This window comes from Lonchura striata, chromosome 3 (genome assembly GCF_050655825.1).
Source record: "Lonchura striata isolate lonStrDom1 chromosome 3, ASM5065582v1, whole genome shotgun sequence".
Taxonomy (NCBI): Eukaryota; Metazoa; Chordata; class Aves; order Passeriformes; family Estrildidae; genus Lonchura; species Lonchura striata.
The window spans coordinates 113976772-113998904 of NC_140705.1; the positions used below are offsets into that span (position 1 = coordinate 113976772).

The window sequence follows — 22133 nt, forward strand, 5'->3', positions numbered from 1 at the left end:
TGTTTTTGCTGGTTTGTTTTTGTGGGGTTTTTTGACACAACTATGGGATTTACTAAGTCAGCAAGACTTTTTGTACATTTGGGGATCAGTGGAAAGAAAATGCTATTTCCACTTGGTGCTATTTCAGTGGATTAGGCAGTTCTTCAAACATAAATATTAGCTTGAGTGATAACACCTCAAGGTCTCCCAGTTTCCTTGGTGTTACCTGAGATCCTTGCACATATTTTTCATTGTAGCACTCTTGATATAAAGGTCTGATACTCTATGTGGTAAAAATTCTGCAATTATTGTCTAAATTGATTCATTATCTAAATGGCACTCATGGGAGCCAAATGATGATACTGCTTTAAAAAAAAAGATTAAATATAGTACTATACTAGCAGTGGTTCTAAAGGCTGCTGCATTGTGTGAGCTCCTCTGCTCAGTCCAGCTTTCAGGTTTAGTAGAAGAAGTGAAAGTTATTGGTCTGGTGGCCCATTTATGCAGCAAATCACTCAGGGGAGTCTGCTGGTTGCTGTGTCCAGGAAAATTCCCTATGCTCCCTTGAAACACAACATATCCTCCACGAGGAACATTCAGAGGGATTGTTCAAATAAACTCAGCAAGCCTTTAACAACGTACACAATGCATCAACATGTTCTGTATGCTTCATAGCTGTTGTTTTGTCAGTTCTAATTGATATAGTCTGTTGGCTTTGTTTTTTTTTTTTTCATTTAGAAAGACATCATTTGTTTTGACACTACAACTAATGGCTGCAAATACTGTTTTCAAAACTGTTTATTGACTATATTGACACATCTCAATGTACAGAGTTTAAAAAATTTGGCCCAAAGGTGTAATTCTCATATCTAAACCACATGTTTAAGTAGTGGATTCAGTTTTGAATGTGTCAAGGTAATAACCATACAGTAAAAATAGATAATAATGTGTATATTAGAAGAATCAAACATAAAGTTATTTGCTTTAGTGAGAACAATTTAAAGAATTGTTGTTTTCTCTCTGTATTTGATATGTATGTGTATATTATGTTACTTACCCTATTCTTTCCCATGCATTGTCCATTTTAATTGCAATTTAAAACTACAGCTTACGTGTAACAAAATGCCATCAGTGCTAGGTTCTTCCAGCACTTAGATTCCAAAATTCTTGCCATTTCAATGGTGATGGAGGGTAAAAAATTGGCTCATGCAGTTCCTTTCCTTCTCTTGCTAGTGCTAAGGCTCCATATATCACAAGATGTCCTTCTGCCTGACTGAGATGTTTCTGTGGTCTTTGAAGACCAACTTACATATTAGAGGTAAGCTGTTATCATCAAAGCTTGTTGATGGATATTAAACTAATATAAACTTCTGAACACCCAAATAAAGTGGTTTTTTTATACTTAAGAGAAAGAAAATTAGTGGCAATACAGTGTTTGAATGTGGTCAGCTTCTTTGCTTTCCTTCTCATGGAACTGGAGCATCCTTTCAAGTAAAAAATATTATGTTTGATTGGATGTATTTCCCTTCTTGGGAAGCTGTGGACTACTTGACTGTGAGCTTCAGTTAATGACTAGTTTGGGTGAATGATCCACAGTCAAGTGAACTGCAGAGGCACTGGTATTCAATGTTAAAATAAAAGATAACTGCCTGTTCTGGGTATTTTACATGATTACTTGAAATTTCATACTTACAAGGATACATTTGTCTTATTAATTGATTGATCCAAAAGACATATGAGTAAATCCTAGCCATGTATACATTACTTTCATTCATCTTGTCTTTCTAGTCCTAAAATATAACTCTAAAAAAACCCACCAGTTTATAAGTGGATCATACCAAAAGATTATTTATGACACATCAATCCAATTGTACCGTACAATAATTTTATAGAAATATTATTTTGAATAATCAATTGATATTCAGCTGAATGTTACTATTCAAGTATTGACTCAGTGTGCTTTGACATCCCATCTTTATGTGAGAACTGTTCTATAACATCAAAAACTCAAAAGCTGTATTTCATAGAAAAATCTGATGGCTTAAGTAAAAACACAGTTGTGATTTATTGTAATTAAAGCTCTGCTGTGGAATACTGTGCCTATTTTCCACTTTTGACCTTCTTGCTTCCATGTATTCACTGCCTAGGTACCTCATTCAAAAATTCTGAGGCAGAAGGGAGGATGATGTCCTGGTTTAAAACCTGCCTGCCTTCCTACTTTTTTTTTTTTTTTCCATGTAAGGAATTTCTCCCCTTGGAAAATGCCTGTCTGACTTTAGGAGGACATGGATGCAGTGAAAAATGAATTATTTTAAAACAATTCAAGATAATGCTGTACTTAGATGTGCCCAGTGGAGCTTGCCATGGCACCCCTGAGTGTTAACCCACATCAGGAACTGACTGCTGGGGTTGCAGCCCCTTGGCAGCTGAAATATCCAGATTTCTGTGTCACAGGAACCAGCTAGATGATAATACCTGTAGCTTGAGAATATTGGATCCTTTGAAAGAGCAGCTTTATGAGTTCATGAATCTTGGAAAAAAGCTACAAGCTGTTGTCTTTAGCTCAGCTGTGTCAGTCGTCAGAAAACATTTTTTAAGTTATTCCAAGATGCACCTTTCATCATGATGCTTTCCTTTCCTTGTGAGAGAATACAAAATATGTTAATTAGGAAGGTGATAAAAATACTTTTGCATGTCTGCAGCTGGAAGGGAATAGAAATGTATGTAAGGGAAATGACAGCTCCAAATAAATGGAAGGGCTTGTCACATCCTTCTTAATGCCTTCTCTGCTGGTTTTTGAAAGTCTCAGTGCTATCCAGGCTATATGCTGTGCTTGTATTTTAACACCAAACTTCTTTAGCAGGCAAAACCTGAGGTGCTGAACCTTGCTTTCTAAGGTGTGTTCTGTTTCTAGTGCTGCAACATAATTTAATGTATTTACATTTAATTGTACAGATGAAGACATTGGGATCCACCAGTACTGTGACAAGAAACAATCAGGTAAAAATACAAATAGCCATGACTGAAACTAAACAAAACTTCTGGATGTTCAATGTTTGACACCAACTGCTTGCTCTTCAAAATGCAGCTTCAAATTTCTTATTAGTATATACATCTGTATTTCTATGGAGTAAGGATACACAGAAAGAGAAATACTCCTCAGACTTATTTATGTAGGAATATTAAAAAAAAACTTTTTAAACCACAGAAGGGGGAAAAAAAATATACACATCAAACCAACAGTTATGTAACTAGAAACCTCAGTGGGATTTTACATTCTGAATTCTTATGGGGTTTAAGATATTTTGTGTTGTGTGGAGCCCAGGTTGTGTTGTGGGATCCCAGCAGAGGGCATCTCTGCCTGCCCTCTGGAATGGCCACTGCAGGGCCAGCGATGAATTCCCTTGCTCTGATTATTCCTGTGATCCTACAAGCTGGAGTTGCCCCTTTCTACCCATCCCAGCTGTATTTCACTGGTGCAGACTGTCCTGGGTTGGTAAGAAAGTGAGTTTTCTTAAGAAGTTGAGGTTAAGCAAATCAGTGGTCAGATTTCTATATTAACACCTAGTGTTAATATTTAAGATGTCACAATAACAAATTTTCTCCAAGCAGTACCATGTGTGACATGGAAACACGAGAAGTTACAATTGTGTTTCCTAAGAGAGTCTATAGTACAAGAAAGACTCCTCTCTCCCTTAATAAACTGAGAATTAATTATCTAAAAAAGTAGTAACTCAATCAAAAATCCAAGGTTTTATCCTACTGTGTTTTGTTAAAAATTAAGTCAAGAAAGGAAAAATATTTTAGAAAGTTTTCACTCTATTTTCCTGCGTGTTCCTTTTACCATAGTGTAAGTTAATCAAGATTTTTTTCTTTATTTTTAAGCTCAAACCTACTCTACTCTATTTCTAATCACATCTCAGAGCCCTCATTCAAAAGAATGTATATTTTCATACCTACACCAGCATTACACCAACATCAAACCCTAGCATGGATGGATGTGGGGCTCACCTCAGCACTGCCAGCCCACCTGGGCAGCCTTTCTGTCACTGCCAGGTTGAGATATCTGCCTTTCAGGGTGAGAGCATCGGGGCTGCCTTGATTGCTTTGGAAATTTCTCTGGTTTACCCAACTCTGCTGGTCCTCTGGCTAATATTAATATTTGCTGACAGCAGTTGGAAGGATTAATTCCCCTTTTCATCGTCTTTCCTTTATCACAGATGAAGCACAGTTATTTAGAAGACAAGCAAAAGCTAGCAGAATGTAAGGATATTTTCTGAGTTTCTTCTTACAGTAAGATCAAATGGCAAATTTGGATTGGTTATGTCCCTGGAAGAGCATTAAAATAACCTCAGACTGCTTCCAATAACCTCAGACTGCTTCCAGTGTAACTTTCTGCACATGTCATCTAAGACTGATGATCACAGGACTACACAGCACAAAACAATTGAAAATTTATAATTATTTCTTCCTGGTATATTTCCAATCTGTTTTTTTTTCCTGTCACTAAGCATGGTAGTGTGTATTGCTCTTGAAGTCCATTGTCAAAAGGAATCACAAAAATAATCCAGATTTTTCCTCAAGAAGTTTACTTAGCAGATGAGCAATAAACATTTTCTCAATCATCTCTGGACTTGCAACATCAACTGGCTTAAAACTGGAAATTTTAACTAAAATACTTTCAGCCAAGTAGACTAAGAATAATAACCAATAACAATTCCAGACTAATAATCAGCTACCGTCCTAGAATGGTTTTAGCTTTGAAACATTTGCACTGTCCCTGCATTACCTGGTTAAAAGCAGTTTCAAGTCATGCTATCACACAGCTGTACTGTGACAGTTAAAGATTTTTATATTAGCAGAGCTTTTCTTTAGCTTAAGTTTTACAACTCCTGCATTGCTCAGAGCATCCATTCACGTTTAAACATTATTACATGATAACTCTGAAAAATCTCATTGATTTTTTAGACAACTTCACAAAGCCATGCCTATGCTGTTAGCTTCTCCAAATGAAAATTCCCATGGAATTGTGCCTGCATATGAAGGCAAAACGTTTTGTGGAAGGATTATCCCTTCCCATCCCTGCAAGGAGTGTTTGGAGCAGGTTTCAGCCCTGCTGGGGATGGGTGTGAAGGTGCAGCCATGTGCTAAATTCACAGCTGATGCAGGGGATGCTCAGAGGATGCTGTGTCAGGCACATCACTGCAGCCCTGTGCTAGATTCACACCTGATGCAGGGGATGCTGCAGAGGATGCTGTGCCAGGCACATCACTGCAACCATGTGCTAAACTCACAGCTGCTGCAGGGGATGCTGCAGAGGATGCTGTCAGGCACATCACTGCAGCCCTGGGAAGGTGGGGAGGGCTCCAGGCAGGGCAGAGCCTCACAGGTTGGCATCACTTGTGACAGGCAGCAGGAGCTCAGGCTGCTGCACTTGTCCCTGGGAATGCAGGGGTGCCCCTGGCACAAAGCCTGCACAGCACATTTTGCAAAGAGGAGCACTGGGGAACTTTGTTCACAGCTGTTGATTTGTACAGATAGTTTGGTATCTGTACAGGCAATTTCCCATTTTGCATAGGTGGATAAATATTGCTGTATTTATGAAAGCACCCATTGAAAATGTGATCTTACATGCCTAATTAATATTATCATAACAGTTCCACCAATGCTGGCTTCAGTCCAGTGAAACACAAAGAGAAGTTGTATGCTGGTGTCCTCTTTTGTTGATGTATGAAATCCTTCATTTTTTCACTGTATAGCACTTCTATTGTACGCTGCTTTTTGCAGGGAGGTTTAAGCACAACTGCAAAGTCATTCAGTCTGGAAGCTGGCGTGCAAACTGACAGCTTGGAGCTCAAAACTTTTCATCAGGTTTCCTTTAAATAGGAATAGATTATAAACAATGTGTTCTAGTTCCTCATGGTTTTATTGTACACTTATGAACAGAAAACTGCTCACTTTTAAATGAAGAAATTTCACAAGTTATTAGAGCCTGATTCTCAGCCATGAAAAAAGCCAATTACTGGCAACTCCAGAGGAAGCTTTGCCTCCTGGTTGCTAGAATTAATGTATTAGGCCAGAATTTTCACAATAGTGTGCTGAAGATTAATAAATTTGTTAAAGAACTTCAGCAGTTACGCAGTTTTTTCTTTGTTTGACTTGGCAGATTCTTCAGACCAAATTTTCAAGAACATCCTATAAATAACTAGACTCCATAAGTTATGGCATTCACATTTGCCTGTTGTTAATATTTCTGTATCTGCATATATTCATGCATATGTATTTTGCAGACATGTTAGTGCCTGCTTTTTGAAATTAGGCAATGAAATATTAGTTCAGAAGAATAAAATCTGTTTAGGATGTTTGAAACTGAGTTAATGTACTGAACAGCAGATACTTTTTCACTGCAAGTGCCTAGCAGCTGGGTAAGTTTTGCACACAATCGCCGTGGGGAAATCATGGTCATTGTGGATAGAACATACCAACTGTTCCTATGATTGAGCCTTCCAAAAACAGATCCTTTGACAATAGAAACCACGACCATTTCCTTCCAGCTGTAGGTAAGTTTTACATGCAAGGCATTTCCTAGAAATCTCGGATTTGTGTTTACACAACAAAAGGAAGTTCAACTCACAGAACTTTTTAAAACGCCATAATAAATGTATGTTTGCACAGACATGCGTATATATATGTATACAGACACTTACATATGCACATTTCTCTAGCATGTTTATTTTTTTCCCTGACTTTCATTTGACAGCTCGAGATTACCCCTGGATCCTGAAAAGCAAGCGAGCGGACAAACTGCGAGATGCACTCAAGGAGGTGGAGGTATGCTTCACAAAGGTTCAAGCACAGCAACATCTCATCTGCTTTTCAACCCTCTTTCAACAGCTTTAATTTTCATAAAGACCCAGCTCTCCCAGTGATGATAAATGTGCTTTTGTCTGGTGGGCTCTTCTGAAACAGCTGCATCTTTGTGTGGCATTTCCCATCTGTAAACGGGAAAATCAGAACTCTGTTAACTGATAGTGACACTGTGTGCTGCCAACTCCACCCTCTGTTTTCTCTTGTGCTCTAGGACTTAATGCAGAACAGTCCATGTGTGCTGAGCAAATGGAAGAACAAACATACCTGTCAGGTACAGTGTCATCAAAAGGTCTTGCAGTGTTCAGCTGGTGGTGCTGAACAGCCATTCAGGGATGGGAGCAGTAGTGTGAAAATGTTGACACAGAAAATCACTGTTTTTTTTTTTTTAATATGTGGGCCTTTGTTAAGTAAATTGGATTTATTTACATTTCTACCCTGAAAAACATGCTTCAAATAAAAAGGGTTTATCAACACAAAGAAATTACATTAAAAGGCCCTGATTCTGTGAGATGATGATGGTGATGATGATCACTATTATTATTGTTAATTATTGTTATTATTACTGTTATTGTTTGGGGAAATTGAAAACATCCTGTACCTCAAAATAGCAGGCTGAGGGAGCAGCTATGCATTAAAATATATAGCCAGGGCTGGAATCTGCATTATATTATTTTTGTGTCTTAATTATCTGTTTACCTGTCACAAATCTTTTTACTTTATGCTTGTGTAATATGGAAGGGAAGTTATGACTCTGAACCAACAAGATCATTAATCAAGTTATGGAATAAAAGAGACCGTGACATGTGGCACACATATAGTTGTGTCTCTGACTGTATGAGTTCCACATTTTGTGCACAAGGAACCTTTTTCACATCCTCACTAAGAACAGCAGGGCAGGGAGGAGAGCTGGACATGAAGTGCTCCATAATCATGAAAATAATCTTCTGAAAAACATATGTAGTGAATTCTAGATGTTTATACAAACTTTATGAGGAAATGCATCACATTTGAACCTGCTTTGGTATGGGGAATACTTGTCAATATTACTGTTTCAAAAAAGGAACTTTCTCTTCTAACTTTTATGCTTTTTCAGACTCATATTTTTTTCTTCTTATTCAAGTAGTTCCAAATGTGTGTCAGCAGAATGATTGTTAAATTTCCAAACACTGTACAGGTAAAATTCCAGAAATGCCTTTAAGAATAGCAAAATTTTTAAATGCTTGACATGCCAAATGGTGTGTAGTCTTTTCATATCAATAATAAAAATATGATTGTCTAAGCTACATTTGCCTATCAGATCTTACTACTAGTAAATGTATATCATTTATCATATACATATTACATAATATACATCTGTGAATGTTAATCTTCTAGAGCTGATTTAAATATTAATTGCTAATTTGAGGGAATAATTTTTTCCTGTTATTATTGTTCTGATGAGGAAAGGAATTTGGTTAAGAAACACCAAGTCAATTAGCTGTGAGTGCATTCATTTGCATCCCAGTTTGCTGTCTCTTCATGTGCTTTCCTTGTCCATTCTCCCTTTACCATGTTCCTTCCCCTCCCATTCAGCAGCATCCAGCTGCAGTGAGTACAGTGCATACTTTGGAAAAGTTAACTTCTTGCCAGGATGTGTTGTCCTGCCTACACAATATAACACCTTTGGCTCACCATCATTTCTTACAAAATTCTTCTTTATTTTTTGACGTCACATCCTCTTAAGTTATTTCAGACTTACATCAATATGAATGAGACAGATGCAATTAAACTTATTTCTTCTACAAGATGGGAAAGAAAAGAGATGGGTGTTTTGATCTTAGTGTATTAGGTATTGAACCATGCAAAGGGGTAGGTTAATAAATTGAGTGTTTGGGGTTTTTTTCAGATGGTTTCTAAGGCCAGAGTATAAGTGATGGTATTGGTTATAACATAACCTATATCCAGAGTGGAAGTTAGAGATAAAAATAGCCAGAGTGAAAGTTATAGATAAAAATCATAGTAATTTCTCTGTCCTTAAATTCTGCTCTCGCTTTCTCAATCACAAAACAAAATGTTTTTGTTTAATAGTGACTGATTATTGAAATCTCCAACAAGGGTTAGAGTGTTTTGCCAAAACAATTGTGCTATTCCACTTTCTGTCTTCCTGAAAATAAAAGACCTCCAACAAATGAAAATAGAGAAAAATTAATCATTTGGAAGAGTCTAGAACAGAAAAGCTGTCTTCTATCAATTTTGATGTCAGATGGTTTGTTTTTCTGCTGCTCATCTGTCTTTGAGCTTTTGGCTGCAATAATTGAACTGTCCCTCCTTGATGCAAACGTTCTGAAGCTTCTGGAGAAGATGTTGTATATTTATTTTTTTAGTTCTAAGTAGAATACTAATTAACTGTTTCAGCAGAGAGTGCTTACCATGCAATGCTGTCATCTGTGGCATAACACTGCTGTATTCACAGCCTTTTTTGGATGAATACCAGAGCTAGTGGGAAGAGTCCATATTTGCATTAACTTTGGCGAGTTAAAGCAATGTGTCAGACAAACAGCATGAAGAACATGTAGGAAATTACCCTGATTTTCATAATTTCAATATCTGGGGCTGAATTTGAGCATATGGTTTTAATTATAGTATCTGTTTTTCCTTTGGTTTTAGTAGCAATAAATAAATAAATAAACTTTATAGAAATTAAAATATTCAATCAACAGCCACATTTTCCCATGTTTTATTAAATGTTATTTATATTTGAATCTGCTATACGTGTAGCAGAACCAGTAGTTCCCTTTGTGTTATAATAACAAAATGCCATCCAAAATCTCAGTGGCTGCTGTAACTTGAGCAAGCCAAGTGGAATAAAAACTGAAAGGTGCTGCAATGAAAACAAGGCTATGCTTTAAAAGAGTAGTGTGATTTCCCTCGGATTTTGTGCAGAACAAGCATGGGCTGCTGCCAGTGTGCCTTCTGTAGCCTAAATATACAAAATACCACTATTCCTAATGCCTCACTCTTCCTCCAGCACTTCCATCTTAGAAGTGGCCCACAGGCAAAACTTGGGGGCTGTAATTTTAAATGTGCATCTGCTAAAAATAAGTGTGCTGTCATGTTAACTGTTCATGTGCAAATGGCCAATTAGACTTCATGCATATGCCCCAGTGAGAAATCCAATTGTTTTGCCTGCAGATTGTCTTGTCCATTGCATGAGTGTTTCTCAAAGTTGACTTTTCTATATGAGTTTGCCTAGAATAATGCTGGCCTGGTTTTCTACCTTAGTTAGTGTTTAATTTTATGCATCAAAATTTATCCCATTACTTTTTTTTTTCTTTTTGTGCACAATCAGCGCATTAAAAATTTCGTATTTGCTTCCTTGTCCATTGCCAAAAAAACTCCAATGACCTTTATTTTTACAGTCCTAAGTATGCATTCCACCACTTCTTAGAGCTTCTGAAATAGGTGATGTGCCAGTTCATGTAAACATAACCTAGGCAGTGCAGGGATTTTTGTCAAGGAGCTTGCTCTCATATTTAAAAGAGCTTAGTTGTGTCCTGGGGTCTTCTCTTTAGCTCTGTTCCAATAGGATCTGAACCCACACCATTTCTGTGTGCTACTTCTGATCCCCAACTTTGATGACCTGTGTTGAGTTGCTGAAATAATCCTGTAATCTTCAGTTAGCTGATGTCAAAGAAAAATAAATAGACCATAAAAGAAGGATGACAGGAAAAAGACAAGAAGTCTTTACAATAAGATGCCACTGTACTCCTCAGCTTTCCCTGCCAAGGAGTAATAACCTAAGGAATTAATTTTATCAGTATTGTGGAGTTTACTCAACTCAGATCTGGCTGCTTCTTGTCTTTGTCTCCTTCTCTAATTCTTTGGAATGCTTTTAAGTTTTGCCACAAAGTCATGAAATCTTCCTATGAAATGATGCCATTGCTTAAGGTTTGGTTTTACAATATAAAGCAGTAAAAATAAATGAGATCTAGCTGAAACATTTGATTTCCAAATTTTTTTTAGTTTTATATTTGCATTTTGTGTTGAATTAAGCTCATGCCAACATTGTTATACAGTTTGTTGTATAAAAGCCAAGCACTAGCTATGAATCATATCTGTTACCTGCTAATGAATAAGATTTATATATACTTTGCTAAATTGTCTTGATTCCATTTAGTTGTATTTGTGCTGCAATTTACATATATGTATAAATAGCTTTTCTGTTGCTGTCGTCAATATACTTAGAACTGGATTCTGAATTGAGCTCCACAGCAAGATTTTCTTGCTTGTTTTATCAGCTCCAATGCCCATTAGCAAAGTGATTTAGCAAGACACGTGGTGACATGGCACATTTGATATAAAAACCAAGACATTCTGTCTAGAATCCATGAGAAGCCAGCACCCATCCCCAATTACTAAGAGGAACACTGCCCTCATATTAAATTCTTTTGATCACAGCCATTAATGTGTTGTGTGGTTTTAGATAGTTGGAGCTAGAAGTACAAATGCATTGATTATTGTGAAACAGTAACGTGTAACAACAATAACTCCATCTGTAATAAGGCAATGCAACACAGTAATTATGGTGGGGTGGCTAAGAAAGCAATCTGGAATGAAGAGGTGGGGAAAAACCCTGGGAACCTGCTTGAACAAGAAGTGCTTTGCAATTCTCTTCTCCTTTTGCATATTCCTTTGTCAGTTGGGCTCTCTAAGGGAAAACAGTTTGCAGCAATATTTTTTACAGGCATATTTTCCTTCTCTTCCAATTTTAATCAGATAGAAGCAAATCCTGGCTTTGCTCCACAGGTATCTTTTTAGGTAGAAGAGCTGATAAGCAGCTGAGCTGCATGAATGAGGAGTCAAGAGCTCAGGCTTCTGAGGATAAAGGGATCTACTTAAATAGATGCTTAAGTTGTACTAAAGTCCATAAGTCATGAACCTGTACTTAAGTCCTATGCTTAATAAAAACTATCTCAAATACATATTAGAGCACTTTGCTGTTGGGGAAGGGAAGGGCTAAGTCCTCCCCTGGGTATCCTCTGCTGCTTATGCCTTTCTTGCTCAGTGGAGAGCAATTTTTGGCATACAAAAGACATAATCCTTTCTATAAAAGTTTTCACATTCAATTCCTCTGTAAAAGAGAAATTAAGTGGCCCCTCCTTCCCAGTATGTAGAATTACCAGGTGCCCAAACATTTTACTCAAACTACATTCAAATACAAATTTCTTTGCCTTATTCTTCCAATAGGTATGAAGTCATGCTTTCATGTTTTGTTTAGGAACACCTTGTGACTGTTTAAGCTCTGGAGATAGCTCTTCTGATTTTATATTTTCCATCACAGTGCTTCAATCTGAAAAATTTATGATGTGTTTCATCATTGTGAATTTCTTTCCCTAATTTAATATCTGTTAGATGGAATGATGTAGTGCCTTGTGTAAATAATGCCTCTTACATTGGCTTTTATTCCTTAGCATTTATGGGCTGTTCCCTTTGGAGTTGGATCACTGTGTATCCATGTTCAAGCCAAGTGTGCAATCTTTCCTATTTGCTTTATGTTTATTTGTGGTTCTGACTGGACTGCTCCCACCCACCAAAATATAAGCTTAACTAGGCAAGCTTAAATGTTACAGCACCTAAATCTTATTATCATGGAGCAGACTTTGCACAGGCTACACAGAGTGTAGCAAATTGAAACAGTGGTTGCAATTTGAGCACATAAATATTTTCTCTTTTGTGGAATATTTTTGATGAAAGATAGCACAGAATAATGGAATCATTTAGGGTTGAGAAGACCCGTAAGAGTGGGTCCAGCTGTTAACCTAATGCTCCAAAGTTCATCACTAAAACCTGCTCTTAAGTTCTACATCTTCACATCTTTAATACTTCTAGGGGAGGTGACTCCACCACTGCTCTGTTTTCTTTAAGTGTCTGCTTGTACTTCATGGTAAACTCAAAGGACTAATTTTTAAGAAACCTTTGTTCTAATCCAAAGCATTTTTAACAGGAGATGGATGAAATACTAACCTTGCATGGCAACATAGTGTGCAAAGTCTCTGATTAACCTTTTAAATTTAGACTCTGAAAGTTCCTAGAAGAATGAACTTAAACCTATGGACCAACTACACTAAGTTATTATAACAAAAATTTGTGAAAATACAATTTAAGGTTTCCCAAATATCTCAGTAATGAGAAAGAATGTTTAGCTGTAAAATGAAAGGAGAAGGGAACCACAATGGAAATTATACTGCATTTTTCTACTCTCTGTGATTCTGTCATGCCATAGTGATAGCACAGAGATCTGTACAGTACTGAAAATCCATAACATGGGTTTAATGGCTAACTAGTTTCATAGATGTAAAGCATACCCATTAGCACAACATTTCATATTTATATAAATGTCTTGTCATGAAACACTGGAGAGATTCTCATTGATTTCTATTCTAGCTCTGTAACAGGTGTGATTTATGCCATTACCAGAAAATGAATACATAGGCATAAAGTGAATTTGCACCCTGGCTGCACCATCCCTCTTGCTGGCACATAACAATGAAAGATTGAGAGTTTTTACTCTCCTCTGTCAGGCTGAAATCCACCCAGTTATTTAGAACTGAGATTTCCAGAGTGTTTATGGCATTGCACTTCATTGTTGCTTACATCAGAGTTTGGTAGCTCCTGGGTTTCAGCCCTCACTTTTTCCAGCAGATTTTTTGGACAGTTACAGCCAACTGTAGTCCAACCTTGCTGGACTTCATGTTACCAAGTTGGAAATAAATTGTGATTTTATCTAATCTAACTTCAACATAAGGACAAATTGAGGTTTTGAAAGATTCTAATAAAAGCTGCATGAGTGTAAGCGTGTCTAACATTTTTACTAGGACAAAACCTTAAAGGACATCTGTCATGACAGGGAATATTGAAACATTTTCTCTCTATATATATATCTATCAAATAAATGTATGGTTAGACTTTGGTAGGATGGGAATTGATCATTTGTTCTTAGAAATTCATTTCACATCACAGGGTTTTTATTTTATTTGTTTCTACTTCACACATCACTAGAATTTATTTTTAAACGTGTTGGTTAAAGGTGCTAGGGCAGGAAAATAATTTGTTTAAATACATTTTTTCTGTTCTTTGGAGAGCACAGAGGTATAGTAATGTAGCAAAATATGTATAAATGAGAGTTTCCATAACTAAATTATTGGGAGCAGAGCCTTGCATGAGGGACATGCCCAATTAGATCACTCCATTCCTGGCCCCCAATGCTTTTTATTTATTATACAATCCAGTGAATTTCACTGCAAGAAAATTCTAAAGATTATATCACAACCATGTTTGTTTCACAGCTCCAGCACAGAACAAACAGGGAACTTTCTCTGCCAAATTCTCCTACAAGAACAAGTGTTTCTTTAGTAGTTAAGTTTTTTAAAAGCACAGGGATTTCTTTAAAAATCTACTGTTGGTAGACTTGTCTGCAGAGGTCTTTCCACAGAGAATTCCTTTATGGGCTTTATTTTCTGAATTCCTCTGCTGTAGTAGTTGCATTCAGAAAATGACTAATGGTTTAATTATGTAAAAAATAAATGTTTTTCATAACTCCTCCCACTGAGCATGCTCTCTCTCATAGAAGATATTACATAAGAAGGAGCTGATAAATGCTGTGACTTAGTCTTCAAGATTATATGTATCATTTAATTTAAATTAATTATCCATGAATATTCAATTAACTGTGAAATAACCCTGTCCAATAGTTTAAAATCTTTCTTCCTAAGAGAGACATCTAAAATATTATGTCAGCAAGTGAATTAATTTATTGGGAGCTCACAGCTATCTCTGTGGTAGGGCACAATTATTTATTCAAACAATAAATGACTGATCAGAAATAACAAGCACAGCAAAAAGGTGCTGGTTTTAATCTGTGATAATAACATAGAATTATATTAAACCCTACTTTATATATATTTTACATGCAGGCTATGCTGTTAATTTATACAGAAAATATCAGGTCTATGGATGATAGAGTGATCAGTGTAATTCCTGCCCTCTTTCAAAACAGATTTTTGATCCGTTTTTAACAGACTAATTCAGTGCATTTTATATATCATTTGGGGAGGTAGCTATTTCTTCAAGTGTTCAGCAATTGCAGTTGTTGTACCATTATAATTCAGTGTTGTGTTACATCTCTCTGTTTCCTTGAAAAAGCTTTCAAAGCCACCACAAGACATCTCCACATCAATGATAATTAATTTTTTGTAATTTTGAAAATTCGATTACCGCGTAATGGACGGCTGCTAATATGTACCTTGAAACGTTTTATTGATGATTTTCGCTGTCTTGTTTTCTCACTCTCTGGCTCCAGCTCCTCTTTCACTCAGGTATTTTGGTGTCCCTAAGCCTTTCTGGGCCACAGCTGGAGAAGGTGGTGATTGACAGGACCCTGGTGGGGAAGCTCATCTCCGACACCATCAGCGATGGTAATTACACCCATGTGCAAATCAATTGCCTGCATTAACAATAGAGCAGAGAACCACTGTGTCAACAGGTAGACTAATTATTGCCACTGGGGACTTGCAAACACAACAAGTAATTGCATGTAATGCTATAGTTACAACCCTCAGGACGAAGAGCACTTTGAGAACAATATTTAACATCAAAGTTTTCAGGCTTGTCAAATGCAGCGCGGGTTTCTAAAATCCCGTTTTTACAGCGAGCGTGCCATTGGAGCTTGCCATATTTATTTCACAAGTGGGGGAATGGGACGGGCCCAAACGCCAGCCAATTGAATAATTGCATGGGGTAGTTATTGTTAAAGTTGTTATTAAAAAAGGCTGGATAACATTAGCTATGTGGAGGTGTTCTGATTTAGTCTCTTGATACTCAGAATCTCCCTACTGTTGTTAACTAGTGACTGCTAAAAATTAAGTTTTCATTTAATGCAGGAGAAAACTTACAAAAATGTCCCTGTTTTCCACAGCTTTATTTATGACTCATAACATTGAGAAATCAACTTGTATTTTGGTGTGAGCCATATTACATGTGCACTACCTTCCAAATTCTGTAAGAGTAGACCCACATTACATCCTTCTACTAAGAATATGTGCTTAGTTCAGGTTTGATCTTTAATGATTTCATTTTCTCTCTACCCAGGCATCTCTTGAATATTGGCCTAGGTTTTAAGAAACATCAATGCACACTGATCTTTTCTTATCAATATATTGTAGTTTAGTCTTGAAAATTGATATTAATATAACTATGTTTGTATAATCTTTATTTATCAAAAAAATTAACCTAGACCTCATTTTTTATGAGCTAATTATACAGAGAAAATAGAATACATTTACTATCACTTGCCTTCTTTTTTTCACTCTTCACCTTAATTACTAGACTGCTAATTCCATCTGTGATTTTTTGCACTCTGCTTCTAGGGGGAGGATTTCCTACTTTCAGGTCACAAAAAGTAGGAAAGCATAGAATCTAAGGCTATTCCTAAACTAAAGTAGTTTGTGGAAATTATTTGGAATACTTCCATCTTTAAAAAAACAATAAAAAATAAAGAATGTTGGTCATGCCTTACTTTGGCATAGTATGTCATAGAAATATTTGTTTAGAAAATGCTGCTAGCTAACTAAAACAACAATAAAGCAAGAAATACATTTTACTACATTTGGACAACTGTATTTATTATATAAATAACATGTTATAATGTTTTGTCCTTGTTTTCACATATTCAGGATTTTCTTAAACCTCCATGTTTGCTAACAGCCAAGTCTGTGAAACAAAACTGACTCTGTTCAGTAAAAGCAAACCACTGAATAACTTTCATTGCAATGCAGTTTTTATTTTCATGAACAATAAAATATGCTTTTGTTACTCACACAAATAGTGCTCAAAATACAAATTTTTATACTGAACTATCCTTACATGAGAAACATGAGATAATGTTGTCCTAGAGGAAATTAATTTTAGTTCAATGAAACAGCACATCTTTCCAAATCTGGCTTCAAATTATGGTTGTGATTATAAAGCTGGCCAAGAAAATTCTACATTTAGCACAAGAACTCTATATAAAAATAATAGTTCTTACTTCAACAATTGTGTATATGTAGAAATGAATAAGGCTACAACCTGCCAGAATTACTTATGAAATGTTGTCATTTTCATTTGAAGTAGCATGTCCTCTTAACATTTGGAATAAAGGTCAGATTGTGTGCACAAAATGAAGAATTACTACTGCTTTTAAAATCCTCCTGTATCTAAGAAAGTGCTCCTGATTCTTATTACTTACAGCCAAAATTTCATCAGCATTGGAGGTATGCTGCAGCTCATCTTTAATGCAAACTGTGTCTGTGAGGACATCAAAATATTTTAACTGTGTGCATACATATTGAGGATACCATATTCAGTGGTTTTCAATTTTCATGTGTTTGCAGGATCTCAGTTATGGCTTCTGAATCACCTTATCAAAATGCTTTATCACCCTTTTTTTTTGTTTGTTTTTCCAAAAAAGCTAGTGTTAACGTTACATTTCAAAGGCAATTATTTGGCTCTTAACTTTATCCTTTAGCATTTGCATACCAGATACTTCAGAGTTGTGCCAGGACATGACTGTTGGAAAATGCAAGTGGTTATAAATCAGACTAAAGGAAAGCAAAGTTGTGTAGCCAGTTTTCCATGACTATATGTAAGACTAAACTGTCAATCTATTTAAGGATATGTAAAATTTAGATTTAAGAATATGGGATATTAGGAATAAATTATTTTTTTGGGGTTTTTGGGTTTTTTTTTTTTCAGAGGTTGTTCCAGAGTTTTGTTTGCTTGTTTCTAAGTCTGGTTCCACTTCATCATTTTCCTTTTAGGAGAGGTTTCTGAGTTTACAGTCTGAGCACAGCTTCATTTTAAACCATCAGGGTTCTACTACTGAGCCCAATGATTCATTTCATACTCAGACATCTCCTCAAGTGTGGGTGCTGCTGAATAACTGTGTAACTCTTGGGGGAAATTCTCGTGGGATACAATTTGCTCAGTAATTTCCATTGATTAGTTAATCACTTTTCTATTGAACACGTTTGGTCTTGTGCCCCCTTACGGTACCAGCGTGGATTCCACTGAGCTTTTCCAGACTCTGCAGGAATCTGCTCCATCTCCATTACTTGTGTTGTTTGGGTACCCCTGTGTGAAGCTTGCTGTGAATTCATGACCCCCTAAAGCTTTATTCTGCATTTCTGCAGCAGCACCAGCAGCCTTGCAATGTCAAAATACCAGCTGCACCTCAAATACTCCTTTGCATTTATCTCCCTTAACACAAGCTAAGCTATGTGAGGTCCATTTCCAAAATACTGGTGGATGCAACCATAAGAAAAAAAAAATATACTGAAGGCTGAATACTGAGATGAAAATTAATGTGGAAGGGCATAAAATGTATATTTGAATCTAGTGGCGTTTTGACATGAGATGATTTATTCAAGTACATGTAATCAGGGTATTCTTTAGGCTTTATTTCTCATTTCCAAGAAGGTTGTGGCAGGATGACACACTGATATGTTTTAGGATGTTACAGGGCTTTCAGTGTAATATTTAAGACACTATCTTGAAAAAAATTGCTTTCTGCAGTGTCTCAGTGGAGTGTTCACTACTTTGTTTTGTTCCTAGAGACAAGTATTACAGTGCTGACAATTTTTTTTTTTCAGCTATTCTTACAGACAATTTCATCATCTTGTCATTTGAGGACCATAACCAACTCTGCTTTATTCAGTTTACAAAGACAATGGATTCTCCTGATGTAAACAAAAAACTGGAAAAACTCTCTTGCTTGGACTTCAAGGTATAGCAGCCAGTGGTGACTGCAAATGTTATGTGTGTATATATACATCATGTGTCACTGGTATTCACTGATATTCTACAGCCACATAAATTGCAAACCTTTATATAATTGACCAGAGCAGCTCAAACTCTAAAAAGGGCAGCTACTGAAAAGTAAAAAAAAAAAATTAGAATGGCATTCTGAGTTAAAAAGTTAAAATACTGTGCCAAGGGATCCAGATTTCTACTGTCTTTATTTTCAGGCTCAGACATTTGAGTTACCCCTGCTTGACGGATTACCTTGTGTCCATTGAGCAGCTCTAAGTGACCCTTGGCACATTCTTGGCATCTAACAAGCATGAAGCACAGTCTGTAATGGCAAACCTCAGTGTAAAAGATTTAAGTTAATGTGTTTTACCTCTTGTGTGTTGTGGGCTGCAAACACACACGGTCACTTACTGTGGCTCAGCTGATAGACACAAACACATGAAGCTCTGATAATCCAGTCATCTGTCTGAGGTCCAAGACCTGTGTAATTCTTTGCAAAAATCCTTCTTCCCCCACTAGTTACAGCAGTGGTGTTGTCGGGAGAGCTGCTTTTAGAATTCAGGAATCAAGATCCAGAAGCTGAGTTTCTCACCACTGGCCAGCTCTGTGTGTGACCCTTGGTGCCTCAGTGTCTCAATTTGCTAGTTACACAATGAAGACTGAAATGCTCCTTTTCTACAGCCCTTTTTTTGGGGGGGTGTGTCTTCACTACAGTGACAGCAGCAGTGGAAAGGTAGCCCAGAGAGAGCTGAGCTGAGCTGAGCTGAGCTGAGCTGAGCTGAGCTGAGCTTCAAACTCCCCAGTCCCGAGGCCAGTGGAGACCAGCTCATCTCAAGATGAATTGCACTGTGGTGTGGGTGGATTGGGCTGGGTAGACATAAATTATTTCAACCATAAGCACTCTGGCATCAGGGCACCACTTCCTTAGGTGGAAGTGCTTGGTGCTACAGCAATATGAAAAAATCATCAGCCAAGGCAATTAACTTTGAACAGTTGAAGTAAGGAAGGGGCTGCATCCAATTCACTGCAGGAATGAAGAAGGGTCAAGCCTTTTCCCAAGAAACCTAGAAAGATGTGAGCAGAAGAGAGAGTTTGTATTTATTTCAGACTGGATAAACATTAAAGAAAACAATCTTTTGCTAGCAAATATTTTCCCCTTGACAACCCCTCACTAATTTACTTCTTCACATAAGGGAGCTTGCATCTGCAAGGCAAGTTCTTTAAGGATATGTTTAATTTAAGTTTTGCCATAATGTGTTTTAACTTGCTTGGTAGAAATACTTTCTGCTAGGATTAATATCTAATACATTTTCCAGGCTGTTTCAGTTCAGGGCCTCTTTTCAGCAATGGCTTGTGTTTGCAAGATTGATCCAACCTCTATAACGTGGATTTGAGACAGTTCACTGTTCACTGGGAACTGAGCTGATACATACTTTACTTTAAAATGCTGTGCCTTGTGCCTGGCCTGTGGCTTTCACTGAGGCTGTGCTTTGGGAGCCAGCCTGGTGCGTGGTGGGGCTTTTTTCTTAATAGCACCAAAGTTTAGCAAAGAAGCTGTGGTGAACTGCCTTTGTCATTGAAGTGTGAGGGCCACAGCTCCTGATTTAATATTTAGAAAAACCAAAAATATCTGCTGCATTCCTTAATAGGGTTGTACAGTTCTTTGCTGACGCAGCTGAGCTTCTCAAAACACCTCCATGCTCAACATTAACTTTGCTTTCTCTTGAAATCATTGGGAATCACTATGGAACATTTCTCCACCAGCCAAAAAAAAAAAAAAAGGCATTTGCATTTTTTAATTGAATGTTCTTTTGTGTGAAGCTTGCTAGCTAGGCAGCTAAATATAATTTTTATTATCTTCAGAATTGCACCAGTGTGAGACTGCAGAAAGTATTATTCACTTCTGCAATAATATTGTGTCAGCTCTCTGCATTGATTTACTGTTCTTCATGGCTGATTTTGGTCGAACTTCAAAAGCTGGGAGATCACAGACATAGCACTAGTGTCACTCCCAGTAGAAAAATAAGATGGTCCTCAATTGCAACTGTGCAAACTTGCAATCGTATGTAACAATATGTAACAATAACAAATGTTGTGGGTTTAGGAGAAAAAAAGGTTTTTTAGGGTTGGGGTTTTGTTCAAGAGAAATTGAATGAAAAAGGTAGCGTGCACTGGTATAGAACTAACACAGGATTAAAATCTGGAGCCAAGATTCAGGAGATTTGATTGTAACCTTCATTTCTGCCTCTGACTTTTGGCATAGTCTTGAGAAATGTAGTATTTGGGTTTTCAGTCCCATATCTAAAACGAGGAAAGTGTTTGTAATAATATAATTAAATTTCTGTCATATCATCATTGTAGTGATAAGAAACTTCACATTGTTCAATGTCCAGGCTCATGGTGGGCAAAATTGGCAGTGCTGGACTGCCAGAGTTCAGTTCTGTCAATAATAAGAACAAGTCAACCATGCTTTCCTCTTCACAGCTTGATATTTTTCCAAAAGTTGAGTTTTTTATGCAATGCATACCAAAATGAATGAATTAATCTCCCTATGCTCTGCCTGTCTAATTGATACCACCTTGAATTTTATTTGCACTTTGAAACAATAAAGGAAGACTTACTATGTGAATCACTACAGTCTTGAAGACCAGCAAAATAGAAAAACCGACTATTATTATTTACCTTTTCTCAGTGACATGATTCTATATTGAGAGTGACATGTCTAATGCAAGACATAAACATTGACAGAGATTTGTGGCTGTTATGACATGTGCAATTGTTACAAACAGTTAACACTACAATGCAGGACTAATTGATACTTGTGGAAGTATTTGTGCTTTTCCATCCTAATCAATGTGTTGTCACCAAATTAGCTATTTTAATTCAAGTAGCAGCTACCTCCTAACTATTGTGTATGTTTTATCTTTACCCGTGAAAATATTTTGACAAGTAAAACATGGGATATCCTAAAAATATTGACCTTTTTCAGGTTTTTCCTGTCTATATTTTTTTAATCCATTTCAATTTACTGAAGGAGACAGAACAAGGAGTTAAATGTTTACCATGAGAGAACAACATTGGTAATTACTTTGATTCCAGTTCCTTTTTATGTGTATTCATGGGATGAAGAGGTCAATAATATTATGACCATGCAAATAGAAAAGGGTTCTTTTTGACCATATAAAAAACAGCAAAGGATTATTAAAGCATTAACCTTGATTTTAATGGCCTTGGTTGAGAGCTGAGATCACAATTTGGATGAGCCTGATTATTTACTAAATACAATACATAAATGCAACGGGTTCTTAACACCCATTGCACTCTGGCATTATCGCATTACTGCCAGCCTTTGTTGCCTTGCAGACAGGAATATGAAAGCAATCTGTCATGTAGTGAGACTGGCTCCAGAAGCATTTCTCTGATAAGAAGACCCCCTGCCCTTTGCTAGTGTCTGGTCC

At 36.8% G+C, this 22133-nt stretch overlaps 1 protein-coding gene across 13 annotated transcripts in view; it reads left to right on the top strand.

Annotated features, from left to right (window-relative positions):
* The window catches only part of WDPCP (WD repeat containing planar cell polarity effector), a 164685-nt gene that overhangs the window by 59910 nt on the left and 82642 nt on the right, over positions 1-22133 (top strand). For all 13 annotated transcript variants that reach the window (XM_085576151.1, XM_085576146.1, XM_085576153.1 and 10 more), the window contains 6 exons: positions 1213-1297; positions 2935-2979; positions 6740-6810; positions 7061-7120; positions 15188-15302; positions 18516-18649. In XM_085576151.1, the coding sequence (XP_085432277.1) occupies positions 1237-1297; positions 2935-2979; positions 6740-6810; positions 7061-7120; positions 15188-15302; positions 18516-18649 (486 nt within the window). In that variant the 5' untranslated portion in view covers positions 1213-1236. The remainder of the gene's footprint in view (positions 1-1212; positions 1298-2934; positions 2980-6739; positions 6811-7060; positions 7121-15187; positions 15303-18515; positions 18650-22133) is intronic.